A 26,777-nucleotide genomic window follows, 5' to 3' on the forward strand; every position below is an offset into this window, starting at 1 on the left:
CAAACCAGATGCCTACATGTGAATCCAGCATGTGATACAGAGAACTAGAGTAAACTACAGCTCTTTTGAAAAGCAAACAAGATTCAAAGTATTGAGAAAAAAAGATGATTCGAAAAGCGTAGAGCCAGCTGTATGTGTTTGAAGTTTAAAAAAACAAGATATTCTAGAGCTGGGAGTTTATCAGCCACACACCTCACTTCCTCAACATACTAAGTGAGTCATGTTCCAGCAAATAAAGAGATTAGTTAAAATAAACAATCCAAAAACAAGGATGCAGGTGCATAAACACTATAAACAATGAGCTATATTTATATAATTGGAATTAATATGGGTATCAAAAATAGAGTAAATCCTCAAAATCATTAACATAAGAGAAATAAATTCTAAAAAACATTAAAATAATCTGGATATAAAGTGCTTAAAATAGGTGAAAAGTAAGAAGTACAAAAGATATGTGGTGTTAGAGTAAAAGTACCACCAAACACTGCTTTATTCTTGATATGGATAACAGACAGAAAAAGGTTCAAATAGCATTTTGTTAATTTAAAGACAATTACTGGAATGATAGAAAAGTGAAAGTATATCTCCCAAATTGCAAAGCATTGAAAGTCAGTAACCTCTCCCCCAAAAAACAAAAGTAGAAAAAAAAAAGTTTAATGTTAATTATCACATAAAAATAATAAATATAAATAAGTTAAATTCCTCTATCAAAGACCAAGTCAATCAGAACTGGCTTTCAAACACAGAAAGATGAACAATAAAATACAGAAAATGACAGAGTAGCACGTAATTCTACCCATAATATGTGGTCTTGCCCTGAATAACACACTCACTGGAACACACCCAAGAGGAGTCTTCTTTTCACACAAGGATCTGACACAGGAAACCTCAGTCACAATCAAATCTGCTGAGCTCTTCTTCAATTCCAGCTTCTATTTTCTGGCTAAAAACTGTATTTTTCAGATCTTTTCAATTTTGATACCAACACAACCAGTTGTCTGTCTTTTCTGTGCCATTTTTCACAAAATGGGAAAAAGAAAATCACTTCCAGAGCGTTTCCAGGTAAGTGGAAAGTAGAGAAATAACAACCCCCCAGTGAGATGCCAGCACGTGGTCCCCACCCTCCCAGAACCTTCGAGGATTTAAACGCCCGCTTCCCCACAGTTACAAAGTGTCGCAGACCTGCAGTTGGCTCATGACTGGCCTCTCTGCCAAGTTCACCTGGCGAATGCCAGGGTCTGCGGGAGCAGCTGGTGCTCAGCAGGTCTACAGCCTATCCTGTGTCGGGAGCACATCACACACCGGGTGCCACTCTGTGACAGCCACCACGCCATATCCAAGCAAAACAAGCCACAGAAAACTGACAACACAGCAAGTCTGTGTACAACTATCTCCTAAACTGACAGACAAAGAAACCAACTCGTCCAAACTGTGTTCCCATATGAATTCCAATCAATTTAAAGGGAGAGAAAAAGCTCTTCACGTTATCTCCTGCTGTTCTAACAGTAAATACAACGTGCTCGAGTTTCACTGTGAGGTTTCCATACGTGTAGTCCTGGTGCAGTTTCTACCCTTTGCCCTTGCAGGGCTCCTGGAAGCATCTGCTGGTGCTGCCTTTGGGCGACCCACTCCTGAAGGTGTCAGCTACCCAGGAGAGCGGGGCCAGGGCACCCGGGCTGCAGCAGAGAAAAGGGGGAATGTAATTTCACACAGCCGCAAACAGCTCCAGACATCTCCAGTTTCCCTTCCTCCAAGGTAAACTGAGTAATTCAGTATATCCTGTTGGGTCAATCCCAAGTTTCTCACCTGGAAGTTACAAGGCATAAGGAAAACTGTAGCCTTGGTATTAAATTCAGAGTTAAAATGTCCATTGAAAATGACTCCTTTCAACTCAGACACTCATCTCAAATTATTAACATGCTGTAATAAGATAATCAAATTGTAACTGCAAACAGTGCATTCACAGAATTCTAGAAAGGACTCGATGTTTATGCTTTGCTTCCATCTTCCAGTCTGCAGAGATCATAAACATTTCATGATCAAAAGCAGACACCAGGATAACCACGTGCTACAGAAACAGAAGACCCGGGCCCTGTGTTCAGTTATGTCCCCAGCATCCCGTACAGGACCCGGCACTGAGGGGCGATTACTGAGCTAACTCACCACCACAAACAACACCTGAGACCAGGGAGAAAGGGCACGACGAGCCACCCAACCTCCACTGCAACCCCGGCTGAGGAAGTCTCAGGGGGTGTCGGGGAGCAGGTCACATCTCTGCCGTGACAGAAACGTCACCACCTGGAGTTGCCCCCAACCAAGGGCCAAATGTTGATAAAAACAGCAAGCATGACTAACGCTATGAAGAAAGCCAGAGCAATTCTATGTCTCTATATGATCACTTTAAATATACGTCACACATGAAAGTAAACCCCGATGTCAGAAAGATGACCAAGTATCCTGGTCATGCTTGCCAACTGGAACTCAGGGCGGCTTTGGGGATGGAGAGGAGTATCTGTCGCCCCAGTTCTCCGGGAACTGTGAGCTGACCCTGACTTCTCTCAGCTGCAATCAGTCATTTAGAATTACGGCAATGACCCAGGAGCCGCATTCAAAGTTGGAATCATTCCTTTAAACAAACAAGCAAAAAAGTCCATTGAAGCATCCAAATCTTTGAAATTCTCAATAAGTACTTAAATTCCAAGAATTTAAGAGGAATCTGTTTTTCGTGTGCATTTTATTTGTTCTTGTCCCCCCTCCACTCACCAGCAGTAAAGTGGTCCTTACGGGAAAAAGAAATAAAAAGCACTAACAGTGTGAGAGGCCCGCGAAGTCCTTCCCCTCGGCGTGGGGAGGGCAGCAGCCCTGGAGGTTTTCTGCACGCTGGACAGTCTGGAATGACTAATGACAAATAAAGCAGGGGCGAGCAGGGCTGTGGAAACTAGTTAATTGTAAAAATACAATTCTGCTGCCTTGCTCTGTGTTATTTGCTCAGAAGAAAAGAGGGCTGTGACTTAATATCCTGCAGGTCATCTGCCCTGAATGCACAGGCCTGGCCATGATTCAGTCCAAGCGTTTCCCCTGAACCTCCACAGGAGCTTCTAATTTGTTTTCATTTTCAAAGAGTTGGAAAAGATAAACAGTTCCACCAAAAGAAGAAGGATGGCGGGGGAGGAGGAGAGAAGTTGGGAGGACAAACATCTCAGCATTGCTTATAATCCTATTATATCCATAATTCTAGCTTCTCTTCAGGCAATTCTTCTTCACTGTTAATATGTGAGCAGAATGAGGTAATTAAGAGTGAAAAGATAAATAAATGCGTGTGTGGTGAACACAGTTAATCCGCAAATCGCTGGCTGGCACAGCGAAAGCAATTGCACAGAGTGAAGACCAGCACGTCATGTCACCTCCTCTCGCACAATCCCAGGCACCTCACCAGTCCAGATGAATTATCATCATGTGGGAAGCTATTAAAAGTCCTTTCCCCTATTTTGAGGAAAAGAATCTGAGGCTAAACCCACTTCTGTATAAGCTCCCTTGGAACACTGAAGAACCGGAGAGCCTGGGTTGAATTCCATTAACGTCAGACAGAGATTCCACTAGAGCCCTGGACTCCCAGCCGGTCAGTAACGATTCCCCAACATCAGCGCGCCCAGCAAGGCTGCCACCCCCGAGTCCCCTCCAAGCCAGCACCACTCCCACAGACGCTAGGTAGGAGGCTTGTCAGACAAACTGTCATCTTTGCTGGTAACGGAAAAATAAAACCTAAGGACCCCAGCATCACCCCTCCTCCTCTGCTGGCCCCTGAAGAAGCCCCACGTCACCTGCGCTCTCTGGGCAGCTCACCGCTGGCTCTGATGTCCAGTCCTCTCCAACCAGAACCTCCCACCGCAGGAAGGGTGAGGAGGGCCAGCGGGTACTGCCCTGGGAGGACACCAACAGTGTTTTCTTTATCTCGATGGGTGGCTGGAGGGAAAGGGCAAGATGAAGTACAAACCCATTTGACTGGCCCTGGTTTATACTATTATTTTCATCTTAAAGTAAGCATGAAAAGAGCAGGACGAAATCTGGTGTGGCTTTTCAACCCTGTGTCTGCAGAACGCCACTCTGGGGCCCTGCTTCCCCACCCAAGGAGGCAGGTGTGCGTGCCCCTCGGCCAAAGGCACGTTCCGGTAAAACCCTAAACCTGCAGTGAAGTCCCCTCCCCACGAGGAGAGGGACAGGCCACATGCTGAGGACTTAACCAGGTGTCTGACAAAGAGGAAACAAGTCTTCCAGACAAGGTCACCAGGCTCCGCGGGAAGACGCCATGGCCTCTCTGTCTAATCGGCAGCCACTAGCACGCGTGTGGCTATTTAAGTTTAAAATTTAAATCAGGGCTTCCCTGGTGGCGCAGTGGTTGAGGGTCCGCCTGCCGATGCAGGGGACACAGGTTCGTGCCCCGGTCCGGGAAGATCCCACATGCCACGGAGCGGCTGTGCCCGTGAGCCATGGCCACTAAGCCTGCGCATCCGGAGCCTGTGCTCCGCAACGGGAGAGGCCACGACAGTGAGAGGCCAGCGTACCGCAAAAAAAAAAAAAAAAAAATTAAATCAAATCAAACTACTTACAATTAAAATTTATGTTGCCCAGTCACACCAGCCACATTCCCAGCACGAAGTAGCCCATGTAGCGAGTGGTCACCTAGCTGCATGTAGAATATTCCCATCGTCCCAGAAAGTTCTAGTGAACAGAGCTGCTCGAGAGAAGAAAGCAACTGAGGTGTTTAGATACTCAAAGGCTGATCAAAGTGATTTGATATTAAAACTAAATAAAAGCATGAAACTAAATTTCATGCTGAAAAAGACTCCCCCGTGAACTTCTTATTTTGAAGACGTCTTTGTTTGCAGACTTCCATCAAAGCTACCTTTGTGGGACCCTAGGCTGCTGGCAGAGCTGAAGAGCCCCCAGACCTCATCTGGTCCCACCCCTGCCACAGGGACGCGGACCCCAAGGCAAAGGAAGGTTCATTGCCTCAGTCAGGGCCGCACGGTGCGCTGTACCAAAGCCAGATCCAAACCTCGCCAGCCCTTCTGCTACCTTTCTCTCATCCCCTTTGTCCAGGGAGTTATAGGCGAGGAAAGAAAATAGTTTTAATAGAAAAATACCACATAAACCCCATGGGAGGTAAGTCGAGAATTTAAGAGGCTTTAATCCAACAATAAATATTAACAAGTGCCAATCGGTGTGGGGCACACAAAGGATTACAAGGGGCCCCAGGAACTTCCTAGTCTCCGTAGGAATCTAAGACACCTGGAGGGAAAACCAGGAACATCCGGCTGTAATGCAACGGTACCAAGTGGGAGTGCATTATCCAAGTAGACAGAAGAGAACGGGCACCTCTAGCTGGAGCTGCCAGGAGAAACAAGGGCTCTGAACACAGCCTGAAAGACTGGGCCAGAAGAGCAGGAGAGCAAAGGGCAGACCCTGAAAAGAGAGCTGCATACACCAAGAGGTAGGAGTGAAACTGTGCGCAAAGAGGCCAGGGGGCAACAAGCCAAGTGCGGGTGACAGTGCTCTCATAGAGTGACCCCAACAGCCAAACAGGGAGCCCCAGGGACTCCGAGTGCGAGACCAGCTCCCGCCACACTTCACAGGATAACAAGAACCCGTTCAGCCTCTAGGAAGGGAAAAAAACAGGGTTTATTTAATCTGGTGGGGTAATTTAGATAAATTCAAAAATAAGGGATCTAGAAATCAAATGTCCGTGTATCTGTGATTTCTAACTCTGTGATATTTGAAAAACAGATGAATAAGTAGCATTCTGAGGCCAGGATATGTGCAAGTTTTAATATGAAATCTCTTCTGCTGATGTACATTTTAATTGGGGACTGGGAGGCTGGGGAAATGCCTTGCTATCAAACTCTATCCAAACTGCCCGATTTCTCTACCAAAGGGGGGATGACATACAGCATGGCAGACGGCCTGAAACAACATCTAAGAACTGTATCTTCTTGTTTTCTGTGTTCTTTTTTTTTTAACATCTTTATTGGAGTATAATTGCTTTACAATGGTGTGTTAGTTTCTGCTTTATAACAAATTGAATCAGTTATACATATACATATACATATGTCCCTATATCTCTTCCCTCTTGCGTCTCCCTCCCTCCCACTCTCCCTATCCCACCCCTCTAGGTGGACACAAAGCACCGAGCTGATCTCCCTGTGCTATGCGGCTGCTTCCCAGTAGCTATCTATTTTACGTTTGGTAGTGTGTATATGTCCATGCCACTCTCTCACTTTGTCGATGCTCTGACACCTGGGGTCCTGCTGCACTGGCAGGAGCTGCCCTCCCAGGTTAGTGAATTCCTGGGAGTACCTGCCAGCACACCTTTGATATGCAAAGCAGCCAAGCCCAAATCCACACCTCAGCCACCTCCTTTAATGGGATCTCACACTCTGGGACATTATCCCCTGCCCGCATCGCCTGGCGACCAGGTACTGAAAGCTGGGGGCCGCTCCCAGAGCCCAGAGCCCGCAGCAATTATTCACACTATCCAATCCTAACCTGCTCAGCCTGCTGGCGACCTCGCCTGGCCCATTCCTTTCTGCAGAAACCACTTCTCAGACAGAGATTCCACTAGAGCCCTGGATTCCCTCTCTGCCTGCTCTTTTCACCTTGGAGCTTCTCTTTATGGCCCTACCTGACGCGCCATGCCTCCTGCTTCTAAGGCACTGGATGCACCGGAATAACGTCTTCCTTCATGCCGATCATTTTCAGGTCTGTGCGTCTTACCATACCTGATTAAAACAAATCCCAGGAACCACGAACACCTCTCCACTGCTGAATGCAGAAGCTGCTCAAAGTCAAGTGAATTATTTGATCTTGAAACCCATTCACCAGGTGCCTTACACTGTTACACCAACCCTCCTTTTCCCCTAAGTAGGCAGCCACCTCAAAGGCCACCATCTACGTGTCACTTCTGAAAAGGGCCTTTCAGAATTTTCTGACTCATAAGGTGGTTACTGGAGCACTGACATATCCATTCTCACCACTGGACTCTTCAATTTACCATGAAATGTTAAGACGTGCTCCATGAGAGCAGGGCGTTCCATCCATCCCACTGCCCATTGCCATACCTCCAGCATCTAGAAGTGTGCCTGACACACAGTAGGTACCCAATAAATGTGTCTAATGAACGAATGACCTGTACAAGAATAGGCATGTGTTGGTATAGGTGGCCCATGGAATACAGCTTGAATATCGAGACTTCTAAGTGGTGAGCAGCCTGGCGCCGAGTTAAGGAATGGGTTCTACAGTGAGACCAGAGGTTAAACCTCTATCTACCACTGGACAGATGTGCAGTCTTGGGCAAGTCACCTGACACAACCAAGCCCCCAACCCTCCATTGATAAAAACTGGAAAGACTGAACGTATTTCCGAGGGAAAGGATTAAGCAGGATGGCCTGAGTAAAACATTTACATTCTGGTCAAGTCAGCAACGTTGACTTATTTGATGGGGTCCCACACCATCATCCCGCAGGCCCATCTGAAACACATGGCAATGACAGATGAAATATCTTTTTAAAAGAAGAGTAAAATTAAGGAGTCATAACCTCAATTAGACGTGACACACATCTCCATGAACCAGCAACAAGAGACACTCCAAGTGGTACAGAGCTTTGAAGCCACAGGCAACGGTAGCTGGAGGTCAGCTTCTGAGGGGTACAGTGCTGCCACCCAACGTAAAGATGGGAAGGTCCACCCGCTGCCTGAAGGAGACTCGGCCTGGGCTGGCAGCCTTGACTGTCGCCACTTGCTTCATCCGAGCAGTGTGATGTCTTCGGTAGCTCACTACATTGAACAAATGACTGCTTCCTTTCTCAAAGGTTCCCTTCCAAACAGCCCTGACTCACAAAGCAGGCAGCAGCCCTCCTAAGACTCCTCTTTCCTGCCTTCTTAACTCCCTTACCTCCGCGCTTTCTTTCAATCCATTTCTTATTTATAGACAGTCTTTACATGGTATCCCTTCTGTGATTTAACATGTCTTAATAATACCACTCCTTCTAAAGGAAGCCTTTCCCAATTATTTACACCTTGATAAGTAGTTACCTTCAAATCCTCATAAACCATCTCTTTACGTGGCACTAACTTGTAGAAGGTAGCGATGAAGTTACTTAATTCTCAGAACGAACCATACAAATTACAACCTACCTTCTGAAGCGAGAGACAGAGAGAGAACATAAACAAAAACAAAAGCAATGCAAGTTCATTTTTCATTCATATTTACTGTGCCAAATGAAGGTTTTATGAAGCTTTGAGTAATATATATTTGTTCTCTTATATAGGCAACACATCCCCTGTAGATGGTAATGTATGGGGAGTAACACCCTCCTTAATCTAGACTTTCTGGACACGAGGAGAAGGTGTTGGAACCCCCTCTGTGTGGGTACAGGACCACAGGCTCTGATGGGCTTTCCCGTTGCAGGACAGTGACAGCAAAGGTAACTGTTATTGGGCTTCGGAGGACACAGGGAAACTAGCAAGGGACTTAAAAAGCAGTGAGAGAGGAAGCAGGAGGGGAGGGCACACCAAGTACACAGGAGGACTTATGGACATCTGCGCGCTCCAGACACCCGTGCCCATCCCAAGGTGGGTGTGAGGAAATGAACCAGGGATGCCAGTAATGAACCAGGACCCTCAAGTGGAGCCAAAGTGATCCCAAACAAGAGCACTCCCAAACCCCCTGCAAAAGCAAAGACAAACCCTCCAGAAAAAAATGGGATTCAAACCAGACCCCTAGCAAAAGCAAAGACAAACCCTCTGGAAAAACAGGATTCAAGCAGATTAAATCTGCATCTGATGAAATCTGATCTCAAAATCATATCACAAAACATACAAGAAAAGAAGCCATCGTGAGAGATGGTAGAAATAACCAACAGCTTTCAACAACCAAAGACATACTTCAGATAGAAGAATGATCAGATACAGCGCACGAACTCTTCCATTATAAATGTTTCAGAAAATAAAAGATGTCTAAAAATGAACAAGGATCAAGAGACCATCAAAAGCAACCAGCCACATATGAATATCAAACCAAGAGAAGTGAAAACACAGAAATCAAAAGCTCAATAGCACAATGAAGCAGATTAGACCCAAATGAAGAGAGCGCCCTGGGGAGAGACAGCCGAGGCCGCCGGGCAGAGCACAAGGCCCGGAGACAGGGTGGGGAGGACGGAGGTGAGCCTGAGGGATGCGGAGGACAGACCAAGAAGTTTGCATGGGAATCCTAGAAAGTACGGCCAGAAAGAAGAGGAAAGAGTCAATATTTGAGAAGAAAGTAGCAGAGAATTTTACAGACATTATAAAAGATTTGAATCCAGAAATATAGGAAGCACACAGATACAAAGCAAGAAATTTTCAACTAGACATTTCGTGGTGAGACTGCAGAACCAAAGGGTAAATTAAGACAAGATTGTTAAGCCAGAGAGAAAAGGCGTTTAAAGGAACAGCAATTAGACTGAGAACAGAGCTTAAAACGGCTGCGACGGCAACTGAAAGATAGTAAAATCATACCTGTGAAGTGTAACATAAATGCTTTTATTACTACTTCTAGTAATAAGAAATAGCAACAGTGTGGAGACAGCGAAGATTAATCAAAAGCAGATAAAATTGAAGGGATTATGTATGGCTCTTAAAAGAAGGACCGTGCCCATAAGTTTTAAAACTGGTGATAAGACCATATTCCTTGAATTCTTAGAAAAATATATAATTTACCAAATCAGAATCAAGAAGAAGTATTAAGCCTGAATCATCATAGAGTAATCCAAAAACTATTAAAGAAATGGAAGGAGTAAAGTCCTCCCACTAAAAAAAAACATAACCAAAAAAGCACCAGTTTCAGATGGTTTTTACAGGGAAGACTAAAAAAATTTCCAGGAGCAGATGGGTCCAATCTTATACAAACTATTTTATAAAATAGAAAAAGGACAGACACTTGACAACAGGTCCTGTAACCTTTGTAACAGAATCATTCAGAACAGTATGAGGAAAGGAAATCCAGACCAACCTCAGTTGTGAAAATACATCCAAAAATGCAAACATAATACTAGCCTTGCCCAAAACTCAGAACTGGAATTCACCACATTAATATTCATGAAGAATCGTCTTAATCAATGCAGAAAAAAACTTTTGAAAACTTCAAAACCCATCTATGATTTTTTATAAATCTTACCGACCTAGGAATAGAAACAAACTTCCTTATTATGATAAAGAGTATCTACCAAAAATTTACAGAAAACATCATTCGTAATGATGAAACATTAACAAAACTCTCTTTAAATCAGAAACAGGAAGACCACCTTTATCATTCCCATTTACCAGTGCGCTGCAGGGCCGAGCCAGTGGAGGAAGACAAGGAGACCAGAGTCACCTTTATTCCCAGACCATCTGCCTACCTACCAAGAAAACCAAAACCATCTACAGACGAAATGTTGGAATTAAATCATACATCCACCTGACCCGGCAGTGGGAATGGAATGAACGAACCAGCACTAGATTCAAACACACAGATAAAGGTTAGAAATAACGTTGACTGTGCACCAGATGAGACCATGTTTATGACACTCAAAACCAAACAAAACCCCATGGTGCATTGTTTAGGGGTACAAATGCTTGTGGAAAATCATCTTTGAAAAGAAAGGGAATGGCACAAAGGGCATGGCATGGCTGCCTTTGGAGCAGAGAAGGGATGGGGTCAGGGGAGAGGCAACTGCCGCTTCTGGATCTTAAACTGGGGGGAGGGCAAGGGGGGGGACAAGCACGCAAGCTTTACCCTCACGCTTCAGAACTTGCATATGGGGACTTCCCTGGTGGTCCAGTGGGTGAGACTCCGCACTCCCAATGCAGGGGGCCTGGGTTCGATCCCTGGTCAGGGAACTAGATCCCACACACATGCCACAACTAAGATCCCACACGTGGCAATGAAGATCCTGCGTGCAGCAACTAAGACCGGGTGCAGCCAAATAAATATTTTAAAAAATAAATAAGTTTATATGACCTTTTCGAAGAGCAATTTGGCAATATCGATATTTAAAATGTGCATACAACTTCCCATCTAGGTACCCATACAGGAAAAATTCTCCCACAAGGAAAACAAATCAGAAGAACATTCTTAGCAGCATTGTTTGTAAAAGAGGAAGGAAGAGTATACATGTCCATCATTTTTACTTATCTTCAAGTAAAATTAAAGATCTAAAATACCATATTTTTGACAAGAATCTTAAAAGCTAAATGAATTAATAAAAACTTACTTCAAAAAGAAAGAGGATGGAGTCCAGCTCCTCCCTTTGTGACTTATTATTCCCTGGAATATATAAAAAAAAATCAGTTATCATGACAATGTACAAATTTTAGGATATTAAAAACTATGCTAAAAGGTATCTTAAAACATTCAAGCCTCAACATACAGACATTCAGTCAAAGATCCCGGGAGGTGCTGTGCAGCCTGCGTTACGGATGCAGATGCGTGACGGAGCCAGGCTGCCCAGGGCCACGTTCAGCAGAGCTGCTCCTTGCTAGCTGGTGACACACAGCTTCCAGGCTTTCTAAGTTTTAATCAACAGTGGAGCATCTTCCCCCGCAACAAGAGGGGTCCACTTCTCCAGCCCTTGAATCTGAGAGGCCCTGTGACCTGCTCTGCTCCCTGATGACAGCAAATGTGAAGCGAGCTTGAAAAGCCTTCCGCACCTGTGAGTGTGGAGCCCTAAGGCCACCGTGTGAAGGAGCCCAAGAGAGCCTGCCAGCTGGGGTTAGAGGAGCCACATGGAGGAGCACTAAGGCACCCTGGGCATGGCTTGCTAACCAGGACACGTGTGAATGAGGCCACCCGCCACCGACTGGTCAGAGGCGTGAGCCAGCCCAAACCAGAGGAACTGTCCAACAGACCCAGAAAATCACAAGCTAAATGACTGGTAGTTGTTTTAAGGTGCTCAGTGTTGGGATGGCCTGTTGTGCAATTTGTTACACAGCACAAACTGACTGATGGTCTTGAACCGCTACATGTTCCTAAAGGATAGAAGGAGCAAAGGGGGGGAGGGGGTGGCCTTTTAAAAACAGGATTCTAGGTTGTAGGGGGTTTTTCATATACGGATTTTAATTTTTTTCCTTGTTATTGATTGTACGTAATATCACATTTTTCTCCTCCACACACCTGTGAAAAATAGTGAAGTGGAACAGAGCTAGGAAGCAAGATAAAAATCACATAATTTCATATTTGAAATATCTACCACATTTGGCAAGAAAAAAAAATTAAGTTCAAGATTTATACCAATTTATAAATCACAGGGGAAAAAACTGAGAAATTCATTTAAAAAGAACACATGTTGGCATGCTGGGCACATGCCCACATGTGACCTGACCTACTAGAGGCTGGAGCAGCGCCCCTTGCAGGGCCTGAGCATCAGCTGTGTGGCCTCCCCCAGCCCCCCTCCATGCTCGGCCTCTGCCTCAGGTCTCACAGGAACAGCCAGGGGTCCACACACTCCTCTCCACGGCCTCTTCTTTCCATGTGACCCTGTCTCAGCCCATCCCCACACCGGGCACCATCTGCTGCCTCCTGTTCCTCAGCCTGCGACCAGGGAAATGCGCCCCTAAAACCTTCCCAGGACCGCGCAGCTCCTCTGGCTTCATCCTCACACCTTCACAAAGACCACCTCCCGTGCAGCTCACTGTCTCACTGCCCGGTTGCTCCAGCCCTGTCTGCCTTCTGATCCCGCTGGCCACTCAGAACATTCCTTTCAATGACGACACCCTTCCCCGTCCTGCTGGTACTCAACTCTGCATTGGCGGGCGCTGCTGACCTTTCATCCCTTGAACTCCTCTATTCTCAGGCTTCCTGGCACCCTCCCGGCTATCCCCCTTATTTTCCTCTGTCTGCCCAATAAAAGAAGGAATTCCCCCAAATCCCTGACTGCCACTCTCTCGCTCTGCATACACTCTCTCCCTTGGCAACAGGATGACTGCACCTCCCTTCTCCAAAACTCCAGTCCCTATAATTTAACAGCCCACCTAAGCCCAGGTGTGCCCTGGGCACCGCAGACGCAGACTGCCAAAAACCGGGCTCACCCTCTCGTCCCTCACACCTGGCTCCCCTGCAGGGCTCCCTCTGCTGCAAGGGCAGCAGAGGAACCAGACTCAACATCCTGAAAGCGTCTCTGGCTTCCCCCTCTGGGATCCCTTTTCCCACATCCACGTCTCACGATCGGTCGGTGCACCCACAGACCCCTAACACTTTCTCTGCCCTCAACTGCCACGTCCCTGGAGCAGGCGTCCCCAGACCTCACACGGATGACAACACCAGCCTCCTAACTGGTCTTCCTCCCTCCGGTTCACTCGCCACATTACAAGACACTGTCTTAGTAGCCAATGTTTTCGAGAGCCCTGCCCACTCAAAGAACGAAGTTCAAATGCCTTAACCTGGAATTGCAGGCTCCCCACGAGGCAAGCATAAACCTCTTTCATACATCTGATGTCGAGAGAAAAAGAAATGCTTTCCCCAGACATGCCCCAGAGATGGCCTCCCTGCCGTCTCTCATTCTCTACCCTCCGTCCCCAAGACCACCTCGTCCCCAAACCTCCCTCATGCACTCTACGGGAAATCAGCAGCCACAGACGGGGTGTCTATATCTGACAACACATCTACTTTCTGACCTGTTCCACGGTGAACCATGCCTATGGCTTATTCCCTGACCCATCCACAACTACCGCCACCTATGACGCATGTTCAGCATCTGACACGTCTCCGGATTCCTCTCAGGAATCTAGCCCAGTGCCTTGCTCATCGTCAGCTTCAAATCCTGGATGGGTGAATAAATGAAGAATTAAACAGGAGAGGGAGACAGAGCTGCCAGGGCCAGGGTCCACAAGGGCGAAAGGCACCCTTCAGGATGCTAAAGCATGGACGGTCTAGGCCCCAGGTAGAAGATGCTCTTGCCTGTCGGTGAGCAACACAGATGACATTTCAATGTCTATCCATCAACCTATCATCTGTGTTGTTTATTTAATGGGAGAACTATGAAATAGAACAGTGCTTCTCAAGCTTGAGAGCACATGCGTGTCAGCGGAGGGCTTCTTAAAACACCAATTGCTGACTTTCCACCTGCAGAGTTTCTGATTCAGGAGGCTTAACGAGTGCCCAGGTGATACCCGTGCTGCTAGTCTAAAAACCACAAGGCGTTCTGAGAGCCACTGGTACAGGGAAGGTGCTCTGAACATGGCATCAAGAAGCCCGGTTGCAATTCCGGCTATACAATTAACTAAATAATCTGTGTGACCTCAGGCCAGTGATATAACCTCTCTGGACACGGTTTTCTCAACTCTAGAATGATGACTGTGAAAAACCCAATCTCCTGAGCCCCTTCCAACCTTAAAACTCTGTGGTCCTGACTCGGTCACTCAGAAGTCAGTCATCCAGAACAATGGCACTTTTGTCCAACGCAGTGCTGCAACTGTTTAAAACTGTGGTGGATATAAAGGTGCTAACATGCAAGGATTTCCAAAACACATTACATAAAAGTGAAAGATGATGATGACAATGACAGCCAACAGTTACCACGGACCACGTGCCATGCTTTGTCCTGGAATCCCAGGACACGTGTCAACCCACTTAATGCTGACAGAAGGAAACTGAGTCACAGATGAAGTAACCTGTCCAAGGAGAAACAGCTAGAAGGGTAGAGCAAGGATCCAAACCTGTGTGGCTCCCCGGGCTACTCTATCCTGCCACATAAATACAGAGCAGAATGTGCAGCATGACTTTATTGGCTTGGTTTTCAAAGAATGTTTCATGTAAGTATTGGGGTGGCCAAAAGTTTCATTCGGTTTTTTCCGTAAGATGGTCTAATAGCACTTAATTGTCTTAAACTTCATTCGAAACAATTTTGTTAGATTGTATTGTGACAGGTCACATCAGCATGCATTTAAAAGAAGACATCAAAATTGGTGAATTTTTGTGTAGCCATTTTATTATTGAAGATGGAAGAAAAAAGCAACATTTTTGGCATATTATGCTTTATTATTTCAAGAAAGGTAAAAACCCAACTGAAACACAAAAAAAAGATTTGTGCAGTGTATGGAGAAGGTGCTGTGACTGATCGAATGTGTGAAAAGTGGTTTGCAAAGTTTCATGCTGGAGATTTCTCGCTGGACGATGCTCCACTGTTGGGTAGACCAGCTGAAGTTGACAGAGATCAAATCGAGACATTAATTGAGAACAATGTTATACCACCTGGGAGATAGCCAACATACTCAAAATATCCAAATCAAGTGTTGAAAATCATCTGTACCAGCTTGGTTATGTCAATCACTTTGATGTTTGGGTTCCACATAAGTTATGTGAAAAAAACCTTCTTGACCCTACTTCCGCATGAGATTCCCTACTTAAACGTAAGGAAAACAGCAAATTGTGATGGGAGATGAAAAGTGGATACTGTACAATAATGTGGAATGGAAGAGATCATGGGGCAAGCGAAATGAACCGCCACCAACCACACCAAAGGCCAGTCTTCATCCAGAGAAGGCGATATTGTGTATATGGTAGGATCGGGAGTCCTCTATTACGAGCTCCTTCTGGAAAACCAAACAATTAATTCCAACAAGTACTGCTCCCAATTAGACCAAATGAAAGCAGCACTCGACGAAAAGCATCCAAGGTTAGTCAATATGATCTTCCATCAGGATAACGCAAGACCGCATGTTTCTTTGATGGCCAGGCAAAGACTGTTACAGCTTGGCTGGGAAGTTCTGAGTCATCTGCCGTATTCACCAGATATTGCACCTTCGGATTTCCATTTATTCGGTTTTTACAAAATTCTCTTAATGGAAAAAATTTCAATTCCGTGGAAGACCGTAAAAGGCACCTGGAAAAGTTCTTTGCTCAAAAAGATAAAAAGTTTTGGGAAGATGGAATCATGAAGTTGCCTGAAAAATGGCAGAAGGTAGTGGGACTAAAGGGTGAATACCTTGTTCAATAAAGTTCTTGGTGAAAATGAAAAACGTGTCTTTCATTTTTACTTAAAAAACCAAAGGCACTTTTTAGCCAACCCAATATGTATGGGCGTAACCATAAACATATATAAACACAGTATATTAATAACATATACAGGACACTTAGATAGCGGTTGCCTCTGCACAGCAAGACTGGGTGTCTGGGCAAACAGACACATCAGTTTTCATTCCAAACCCTTTAGTGGAATCTGAACTTTTTTAATGATGTGCATACATGACTTTTTTTCTTTCTTTTTGAGTAAATTATGCCTTGGCCGCTGAGCCTGCGCATCCGGAGCCTGTGCTCCGCAACGGGAGAGGCCACAGCAGTGAGAGGCCCGCGTACCGCAAAAAAAAAAAAGCATGTAACTGGTGGCACATGACACACACAACCTCTCAGAACTTCCTGAATGTTTATTTAAAAAAACAAAAAACTTTGTATATCAAAAACATTTTGTAGAAATTCTTACCTTTTAATTTCAAACTGTTTTCCAGTGTTATAAAATTTTCATAGAAGATGAAATATATCTGAGAATAGTTGGTCTCAAAAAACTGCTTAAGATCACTTGCATCCACGTTATCTGAAAAGAAAAAGTTCCCATTTATGACAAACTTACACAATTATCAGAGTTCACAATCTTTTCAGAAATGAAGGAATGTAAAAACGAGCCATATCCCCTTATAAGACAAAACAAAGCAAAGTGTATTCCAGTCCACTTCTTCTTTCTCCACCTAAGGAGAGCTCTGAGGTGGCCTGGGGCACCTCCCCTCCCCGTCCCAGACCTCAAGGTCAGAGCCTGGGGGCACAGCACCTATGAGCAGCTAGAAGGCCAGGGGTAAGTGAGGGTCCAGGGAGGGACAAGATGACTTCCTGTTAGGGGTGGGGAAGTAAAAGTTCATGGAAGAGGTGGCTGCTGACCCAGACTATAAAGAGGGATGAGTCTGTACGGCTGAGAAACAACTCTGCCAGGAGCCCGGCATGACCCAGAATCTCCTCCCTCCCTCCTGGCTCCCGTGCCACCGCCCAGAGGACAGCAGGCCCTCCCCCGACACCTGCCCACATCCACCTGGGCCACTTGCCACCGCGTCCCTCCAGCTTCTACGTGACCCACCGCACCCCTGTGTGGACACGGCGGACCCGCCATGTGCTCCTAGCCTCGTCCCAGCAGTGTGTCTCCCAGCTGCACCAGTGTTGCTAAACCAGGGCTGCGGGTGGATCGGCAGGTGGTGCAGGGAACTTAGCCCAAGAACAGCTTCCCCGCACTCCCACCACCAGCCCTGGCCCCCCCAGGGGCTGAGCGACAACACAGCCAGCATCCCTCGCAGCTCCGGTCAGTCGCCCACTGTCAACACACCTCTGTACAGGTTCCTTAGCAAACAAGGTTGTCTGTGCATTTACAGCAGTGTCCTGACCAAGGTATTAGCTCTTTGGAAGAATACACCTTAGGAAACCTCAGGAAAATTAAAAACAGCTTCCTTAAAGTTCTACAAGATTACTCAAGAAAATAAAGTGTGTTGCTATTCAATCTATAACAGAGTCGTATCAGCTTTGGAGGGTCCTAATGTGAATATGTATGAACACACCCACTGCTATACTTACATTCCATAAAGTTAACACTCTTGCTGGTGAGTCTAGAGTTGTCTCCCTCTGATAACTACACAGCGCGTTTCATGCAAAAATCTGCCCTGGTTCTTTGAAACAATGCACATAAGGTGTTGGTAAAGTCATAGGAACTGCCAATTTCACTTTCTGTTTCTTGCCACAAATTAACACTGAGCACAGAGCAGTGGAAGTTCCTAGTAACTAACCAGTTTACCTTCGCCCAAGCAGGTAACAATGACATCAGGATCCTTAACCCATGTGAATATCACCATTCTCACGAGCTACACAACCCTGCCAAGGAATCCTCAAGTGCCTTCTGCAGGATGTGTCAGTTCCAAGAGAGGGCTTTGTTCATGTTCATGCCAACACCAACTGCTCCTGGGACTGCTGAAACCTCCCCCGCCCCCCAGGCCAGGTGAGGGCCTCTGCTCTGGGGCCCACAGCCCTATTCCTCCCCGTCCCAGATGGTGTCACACTGTCCTCCACTCTTGGTGCAGCTCCTGACTTAGTTCCGATGGAAGGGTCTGTCTCCTCTGTTAGAGACAGTCCCCACCCTCACAGACCTCCTCTGTGGCTCAGCATCACCAGGCACCCTGCAGGGAATATAGCATTTAGCTCGATAGTTTCTTGAACGAACTAAATAAAAGAAACAGCCTATAATATACAATCACAGGACAGTGACCACAACTTGTAACCCATCAGATCTCATGCCGATGGGAAAAAGTGGCCTGACCCTTCTTCAGATCCTTGGGGTTATTAGGAGAGAAATGTCAACCCTCTGCTGAGGACGCCCGATTCCGCTCTGCAGCCCCAGCTCTTGCGGCCCCTGCTCCAAGTGAGGGTCTAAAGGCTTCTCGTTCTCACCCTCACTTTCTGCTCTTCCCGCAGGAACCACCCACTGCGCTGCTCAAGCCGAAACCTAGTCCCCATCCCGGCTCCTCCCAGCTCCTTCCCAGCCCGTGTCCGGGGTGTGGGCTCCTCCACAGACCCACCGGGCACTGTACCCCCATCCCTGCCCGCCACCCATCCCCGCCCAGGGTCCCCGCATCACCACTTCCCCTCCACAGTCCCCTCTCCACACTGTCGTCAACAGTAAAATGGAATAAACCAAATCAGACCATTCTTTTACTCAAAACCTTCCAACGGCCTCCAGTTCTGCTTACAATAAAATCCAAACCCTTTACCATAGCCTGGCGGCCCTGCGGGCTTTCCTCCACTCAAGGCCAAGTCCGTCCCACACCACTCTCTCTGCACCCTGCACTCTGGCCGCCGTGGCTTCTTTCCATCTCCCAAGCTTCCCACACGTGTTCCCCACCCTGATCTTCATCCAGCTCATTCCTTCTCATCCTTCAGAGCTGGGACCCCACACAACCTCCACAGAGAAATCTAAGGAGCCCCCGTGTCCCCAAGCATGGCCTCCATCACCCACCTCCTCCTTCACGGAGTCTGGCGGGTGGGTGGCCAACTGCTCGCCTGTGAATGGGCCGCAGCGAGCAAAGCATCCCCATGCTGAGGACGTGGGTACACAGGTATGGCAAGACAGCACAGAAAGGTTATGGGCCACCAACAGTCTACCTTTCCTGGCCTCCCCGGTCCCTCAGAAACACTCGAGTGTCAGCAACCTGAGCAAAGAGGGTCCTCGTCAAGGCTGAGGGGCTTCATGCAGACAGAGACACCCTCATGAGGCCAGAGTCCAGGCGGCAGCCACCTTCCCCCTCAGCCATTCACTGTCTTCCTTGTGGGTTAGCAGTGGATGCAGCTTAAAGTCCTCAGGACAAGACAAGCAGACGCCCTCTAGGTCACCCAGCACACAGTGAACGAAGGGTGTAACATCTGTAACTACTAGTTTATTTACCCATGTGAGGACTCCTCACTGGTCTGGGAGTCCCCTTCACGTGATCCCTGCCCACAGCACTTAAGATTAGTGGAGACTGTCTCATTTATTCATTTACTTCTCCACCGACCGGCACTCCACTAGAATGGAAGCCACATATGGGCAGGAATCACATCTGTTTTGTTCCCTGCTGTACTTGCAGCCCCAGGAGTAGAGTTTGGTACCTGAAAGGTACTTGACACACATTTGTTAAATGAACAAACAAAAAATAAATATCAAATATTTTCTATCTCTACTTCAAAACCTAGAATGTTTCCATGATCTGTCTTATTTTTGGAAAAACAAGACTCATCCGATGAATATTTACAAAGCATGGATCTTGGAGGAGGCGCGCACTGGGAGTTAGCGTCCTGCAGAAAGGAACACAAGGGAGTACCACAGGTCTACTTTGTAACGAGGTAACTTCGAGAACCAAAGATATATAGGAGGAAGACTGCTCAGGAAAACAACAAAAAAAAAGCCTATGACCACAAACTTCCTTTCGAAAGACACTCTTCATCTGTTCATTCAAACAAGACTGAGTCCTGAGCCCTGCCAAATAGCCCTGCGCCAAATGCTGGGAAATTCCAAGAGAATACGGTGCAGGGCCCTCCAGGGTACAGGAACACAAGCAAGTAACGGAGACGGCAGCGTGCCTGAAGCTCAGGCAGGGCATCAAAGCAGGGAGTGACAAGGCCACCTGGGGAGGTTGGGAACATTAAAAACACTGTACATGTATGCTTTGAAAGACACACTTTCATGACTGTATTTTATTTGACCCTCACCACAACCCTGTGGGGGAGATGGGGCAGGTGTGGTCAAGACAAAGAAACCTCAGGTTCAGAATCGTCTGTAACCTGCCCAAGGTATCAGGCCAGTCAGAGACTCCTGTCCGGGTCTCCAGCTCAAACCTGAGCTACACAAAGGCCTCAGAAACAGACGGAAGAAGTCAAAACCAGAAATCGGGTCAGGAATATAGAGAAATACGTGGTCCCCTCGGGGATGGGATGTGCAGGAGAGCCCGAGGGAGAAGAGCAGGGGGATGAGAGGACAGGTAAGACACGAGGGGAGACGCGGCCCGGCTCCCCAAAATGACCTCACAGCAACCTCCCCATGGCCTCGTGGGGCCAGTAAGGAAGTGGGAAGGAGGGGAAGTCCCCAGGTACAGAGCCCAGGCTGTAGACCACCTTTGAGGTGATGAGCCTGGGTGTGTTTGGCACCGACGCTAGCACGCTGCCTGGCTGGCATCACAAAACCCAGGCAAGTGCATTCACACTGACCACAGAGAAGCAACCTGCAGCCAGCTTTACAGAACTAGGGGTCATTCTGGGATTTGTAAAGCAATCTCCTTTACCACCAACCAACAGCCAATCAACTGTTTCTATTATTTTCCCATTATATCTGAAAAATAATCTATATTCCACACCAGAAGCTACCCTCCCCTGGCCTTTTGTCCAGCTAAGCCTCCTGCTGACAATGATTTCCCCACATCTAGCTGGAAGACAATAGCAAACCTTGAAGGCAGAACCTTTGGAGCAGACTGCCTGGGTTCAAGTCCAGAAGCTACAAGACCTGGGCAAGTTATTTAAAACACTTTGTGCCTCAATTTCCTCACCTGAGAAATGTGGCCAACGATGGTTCCTGTGCCCATAAAATGAACGTAAGCAAAGTGCTTCTAAGGGTGTAGTCAGCATTACGTAAATAAATGTTAGTTGTTTTCCAATTACCTAGCTCCTGGCAAAGGCCATCTCACGAGGTGGGAATAACCCAGCTTCACCTGTGGAGCCATAAAACTCAATGATACGTGAAACTCACCCACTTAATGAGACCTTTCGAAAAGGCACAGCACTTAATCCCAGTTCAGCAGCAGATGCTCCAAAACTAGTGGGACTGTCCCTCCACTTCCTCCCACATAGAACCCTTCCCAATAGCAATCTTACTCCTTTTTAGTTGGGAGGATCATAGCCCAGCCTCATAAAAACCTGCTGCAGACCCTGAAAGCACCAAAGGAGGAGGGAATGTCCTTCTCAGACTTGGGGGCCCTGGTGGACACTGTCAAGAGGAAGAAGGGGTTCAGACCAGCTCCTCTGGAGTAGGGAGTGACCCCCAATCCTCCTGCCCTCCGTCCCCCACCCTCCTCAGGGCCAAGAGCCATCCCAGTGCTGCCTACACGTCTGCACGTAGATGAAGACGGTGTCATTTGCTATTTTACTCAGATTCCCTAGACACTGGCACTGAAGCATGATGCTCAAGATCACATGCCGGTGAAAGGGAAAAGGGGTGAGTGAAAAATTCAAGGCGAATGTGGCGACTTAATAAAACATAATTTAGAAACAATGAGAACAAGGAAAATAAATGAGTCAGGCACAAGACAGAAAACACTGACAAGGATAAATGTCATGAGTATGGCGCCTTTACTTAAGGGCTAATGAGATTTTGGTGATTTCACCTTTTCACAACTGCCTAGCTCCCCGCCCTCTTTCCCTCTTGTGTTACGTACTTTGTAATAATGCCAGGAACTATTCCCGCCCTCCATCCACTCCTTTAGAAAATGCCCACCCACACTGATCTGGGGCTGATCTCCGGACCTGCTGTGGACAACCAGTCATTAGAAGCCTGATGCAGCAGTGGCTGGAGAGCGTCAAGTAGTCTCTGGTTCAAAGAGACTGGGATTGACATATACACACTACTATATACAAAATAGATAATTAATAAGGACCTACTGTAATAGCACAGAGAACTCTACCCAATACTCTGTAATAACCTGTATGGGAAAAGAATCTTAAAAGAGTGGATATATGTATATGTATAACTGATTCACTTTCCTGTACACCTGAAACTAACACAACATTGTAAATCAACTATACTCCAATAAAATTTTAAAAAACAAAAACAAAGGAAATGAGGAAACTCATGGAGCAGAGCAGGACCCAACCCCAGGCAGCCTGCAGCCAGGGCAGTAGCACGCAGCAATGCAGATAGGTGAGGGAATACAATAGATGCTTGTTGCCGTAAGGTCTCTGTAAGCCTGAGGTTTGGGATGGGTTGTCTTGCACCGTTGCTGTGAAAATGTTGGTGGAGAAGAAAAAGCAACTCATCACCAGGAAGTTTCACCGGCCATGAGAGCCGGCAAGCCCGTGAAGAGGTGCCCCAAGTACGACACATTGTCACCTCCGTCAAAGAAGGAAAAGGAGACAATATGGGTCCGAATGACAAGAGCTGCCAGCTGATACACACTTTCCTCAGCAGAAAGTTTCTGCAACAGTAACTAGAGTGCAGGCAGGGACTCCTTTTTCTGACACCAGCCGGTAGGTTGTAGAACCTCCTGTGTGTGCAATGCTGTTCCAAGGGCAGGTAACCGACCTGGAACTCACCTGGTGAGGAGGTAAAGTCCTCATAATGAAGCCCTTTCAAGACTCAGCAGGTATTCGGGTCATAAGACAGCAGGTATGCTGACTATGCTTCAGTGGTAACTCAATACTTTTATCGTCATCATTATTATTAAAGAGAAATTCACATCTGAAAATGCATCTATGTGCAGACCTAAAAACGTCCTTGTGCTGATTACATGCAAATACAAAATCCTCGTGTGGATGGGGACGCCAACCTGCATGGCAGATGGAGGCTCCGGCTTCAGTGGCTGCACAGTCTACACCCGCCCCCCCACCCCCAGGACGCTCTCCAGAAGATTTCAGGGCCTGGCTCACTATCTTTGCCCTCATAGCCAGCACTGATTTCCACATCTACACAGGTGATGCCCAACTTCCTTATCTCCACTGAGGTTGTCCTCCACGCCCCCTCCGCAACCTCTGCCCCCAGGCCCGCCCGGGCATCCCTCTAACCTCCCTGCCTCCCAAGTCTGAAATTATTCTCCCTATCTCCCCTACTCCCTCCTTCTGGAAACCTAATTCCAACAACACTTCGACCTTCCTGGGTCCTTCAATCCAATGACCCCACCACCCTGTCATGATCTATGATCCCTCTGAAGTCTTCACTTCTTTTTTTCTTCCTAATTTGGTTTCCACGGTCCATCTTTTTAATCAGCCCTTTCATAGTCCCTCAGTCACCTCCCTTGCCCCTGCATCATATTCACTCCATAAAACCCCAGTCAGTTTCACCCTTAATCCAACCGAAAGTATTTATTTGAGCACAGGTCATGTGCCAGATAGCAAAGATTTTTTTAAGTTGTTGGTTTAAGTACTGAATAGATGCGAAAGAATATGTGCAACTGATGCTGTATAATAAAACAAGCACTTTAAACCCACCCACCAACTCAACCAAGCATCCCCCCAACCCCCACTTTATGGGGCTCCACACTATTCATCCAGTTCTCAGCCCTCTCTGGGGCCAATAGCTGGTGCGCACGTACCTCTGCGCCCAAGCACCACGGAAGGAAGAGGAGCCTAGAACGCCGACATAATACTTTTGGAATCACGTGGAGGCCTAAACCACATATTCCTGTTTGTAGGAAATGAAATGAACTCACATTTTAGCTCTGCTGATAACTGTGTTTTCTACATACATTATTACAGCCATGTTGGACTGTTCTATCTCCGTAGAATTTAAACTGAAAGCGAGAGTGGCCTGGAGTAAATGATCCCGCTTTCCCTCCTGCCCCCTCGCCCAGCCACTCCCACGGCAGACCCTTCCTCTTCCTAATGGAGCCCCTGTTTGTTCAGGGACCATCCACCCCGCAAATCCGTGTGCCCTTCGTGGGGGTGGGACCGATTGATGCTGCTGAGCCAATTACTGTGGCAATAGCCCCCTGCCAGCTATGAGTTTAGACTCAAGCCTGTGACCCAGTGCTGGTCAACAAGCAAGGGGAAGAATTCTGGTGGAGATGCCTGGAAAAGGGTCATTGTTCTTAAAGGGACACAAAGCAGAAGTGCTTCTTTCTTCCTGCCTCTGGACGCTGTTCCGTCCGGGTGCGATGCCTCCAGTGCATTTTGCCACTCAGGGGACAAACCTGCCATGCAGAGGACACTAAGGAGGGCAAAGCAGGGAGGGGAGAGCGTGCGGATGGGCACGTCACTGAGCTGCCGTGCCAGCTGGCTCGGGGGACCACCTGCTTTGGGACTGCTTTCTATAGGAGAAAAAATTCTTCATCATTTATGTTTATATTTGGGTTTTCTGTTACCTATATCCAAAAACATCCTTGTAGATACTGAAGTAAAATCTGACAGTAGAACAGGAAACAAATCCTAGTATAATTGAAAGGTTGTAGAAGTTATATTCATCCCACTTCGTTTCCTAAGATGTATTATTTTTATTTCTTTATACCTATATGGTAGCTAGGTGCAAAAAGTAAAATTCTTAGAAGTCAGAAAGATGTTAACACTTTGTTATCCTGGATTGATAGTCCCCATGTAAAAGTGATTCTGATAAAGATATACTCCACGTACCTAGAGCTCTAGTTTTTAAAAGTAGAGCTATTTTTATCTTAAACATTTTTGACACACCTGTCTCAAATGCAGGACTCGAAAACATTATTTTTAACGGATATCACGTGCCAACACAATAAAACAAAATATATACACCAATGAAATATAATGTTCAAATCTAATGTGTTTTATATACATGTATTTTTTATGAAGTATAGTTGATGTACAGTATTATGTTACAGGTATACAATATAGTAATTCAGTTTTTAAAGGTTATACTTTATATTTATTATAAAATATTGGCTACATTCCCTGTGTTGTACAATATATCCTTGTAGTTTAATTTATACATAACAGTTTATATATTTTCATATATCTATTTCTTTTGTAGGAATCAAGTTTCATCCGATTTTTTAAGGCGATGCATAACTACTTCTACTTTTCTTGATCTGAATTGGCCTATATTACAGTCAAAACCACTCACCAGGGAAAGAGCTGGAGATAGAAATAGATAAAACAGGAGCTAAATGGTAACCTCTCCTGCTCCATTTCTAACAAGTAAGGCAGCAGAAAAGTGGTGCTGAGGGCAGAGAGCCGTCTTACTTACGTCAAATAATTATTATTAATAAGCATAACGGCTTACAAAAGGGCTTTGTATATATTAACTCAATTAAACCTCCGACAGCCCTAGGAAGCAGGTACTGTCCCACCACCAGGTGAGGGTCAGAGAGGTTAGGTCCCCGCCAGGACTCGAACCCAGGCAGTCCGGCTCCCGCACCGCTTACCTAAGTACATCTAATGTTAGCTGAAAGTGATGGAGGAGGGGCAGGGAAGTACACCTGGAAACACAAGGTTTTTAAGTCCATAAGAGAGAGTTGGTAGAACTCCCGGAACTAAATAGATACTAAACCCCAGAGAGGACCCAGAAGTTGGTTTATTTAGGACACCAGAGCCAGCTTGCAAGGGGAATGGCCTTCCTCCATGACAGGTTAAAAGGGCGGCCTTTCTGTGAAGCTAATTCCGCAGAGACTGAGACGGCCCTCCCCAAGGAGCTCTCTTTACTTCCAGAAAATCATCCCACTGTCCCCTGCCGCATCGGCAGCTGCAACACCGTCAGCCCCACTCATCCTTCATATAAGAAACCAAAGGCCCCTCCGGCCGCCGGGCAGCCACCCTGCTCCCGCCAAGCCAGGGTCTGCTGACAGCATGGAAGGGCCTGCAACTGCCAACCTGAAGAATGGGCAGTGGATAATCTGTTGCGTGAGTCCAGTGGGACCCGATAGGGCCATTTAAGTATCATGTAAGCCTTCACTTACTCATGTGAAAAATGTCCAAGGCGTGTTAGGTCAAAAATACAGTGTCAGTCCACGTATAACAACTATTCATGTAAGACTGTGTTTATGTGTGTACCTACAAGACACAGAGAGAGAGGCTGCACGTAAGCAACAACAAGAACAGAAAGCACGTTTACCAAAATTTTAACAATGGTTATCAGAGGACTGCAGAATGTGAAGAGCTTTTTCATACTTAAATTATTTTTTGCTTATTCATATTATTCAAATGTTTATAATGAGTATGTAAAATTTTGTAACCAGAAAACAACTACTATTTTTCAGAAAAAACTATTATTCATTTCAGAAAAAAAAAAGCTGCCAGAGTATTTAGAAAGAACTTGTTTTCAAAGCCTGACTATGTACCATAAAAAAGAACAGCAGACATGACATCGGCCATAGTTTCCTCCAAACGTGTCTTACTTTTGAACCCTGAAGAACACTGAAGACCTAAACAATACGTACAGTAGTATCTTTGCCAAGACTAAAATGCCCTAAAAACAGAAAATAATTTAAATTTCCTCTGCCCAACATTGGCGTTAGACCTCTTCTGCAATAACACGTACATT

At 46.3% G+C, this 26,777-nt stretch overlaps 1 protein-coding gene across 1 annotated transcript in view; it reads right to left on the reverse strand.

Moving 5' to 3' along the window:
* Positions 1–26,777, reverse strand: part of RALGAPA2 (Ral GTPase activating protein catalytic subunit alpha 2) — a 264,917-nt gene that overhangs the window by 226,093 nt on the left and 12,047 nt on the right. Inside the window, 2 exon segments of the mRNA XM_089896513.1 lie at positions 11,289–11,341; positions 16,491–16,601. Coding sequence (XP_089752639.1) covers positions 11,289–11,341; positions 16,491–16,601 — 164 coding nt within the window.

Source organism: Delphinapterus leucas, chromosome 15 (assembly GCF_059928025.1).
Source record: "Delphinapterus leucas isolate spDelLeu-1000000601 "Yukka" chromosome 15, BTC_Dleu_Yukka2, whole genome shotgun sequence".
In the NCBI taxonomy this organism is placed as follows: domain Eukaryota; kingdom Metazoa; phylum Chordata; class Mammalia; order Artiodactyla; family Monodontidae; genus Delphinapterus; species Delphinapterus leucas.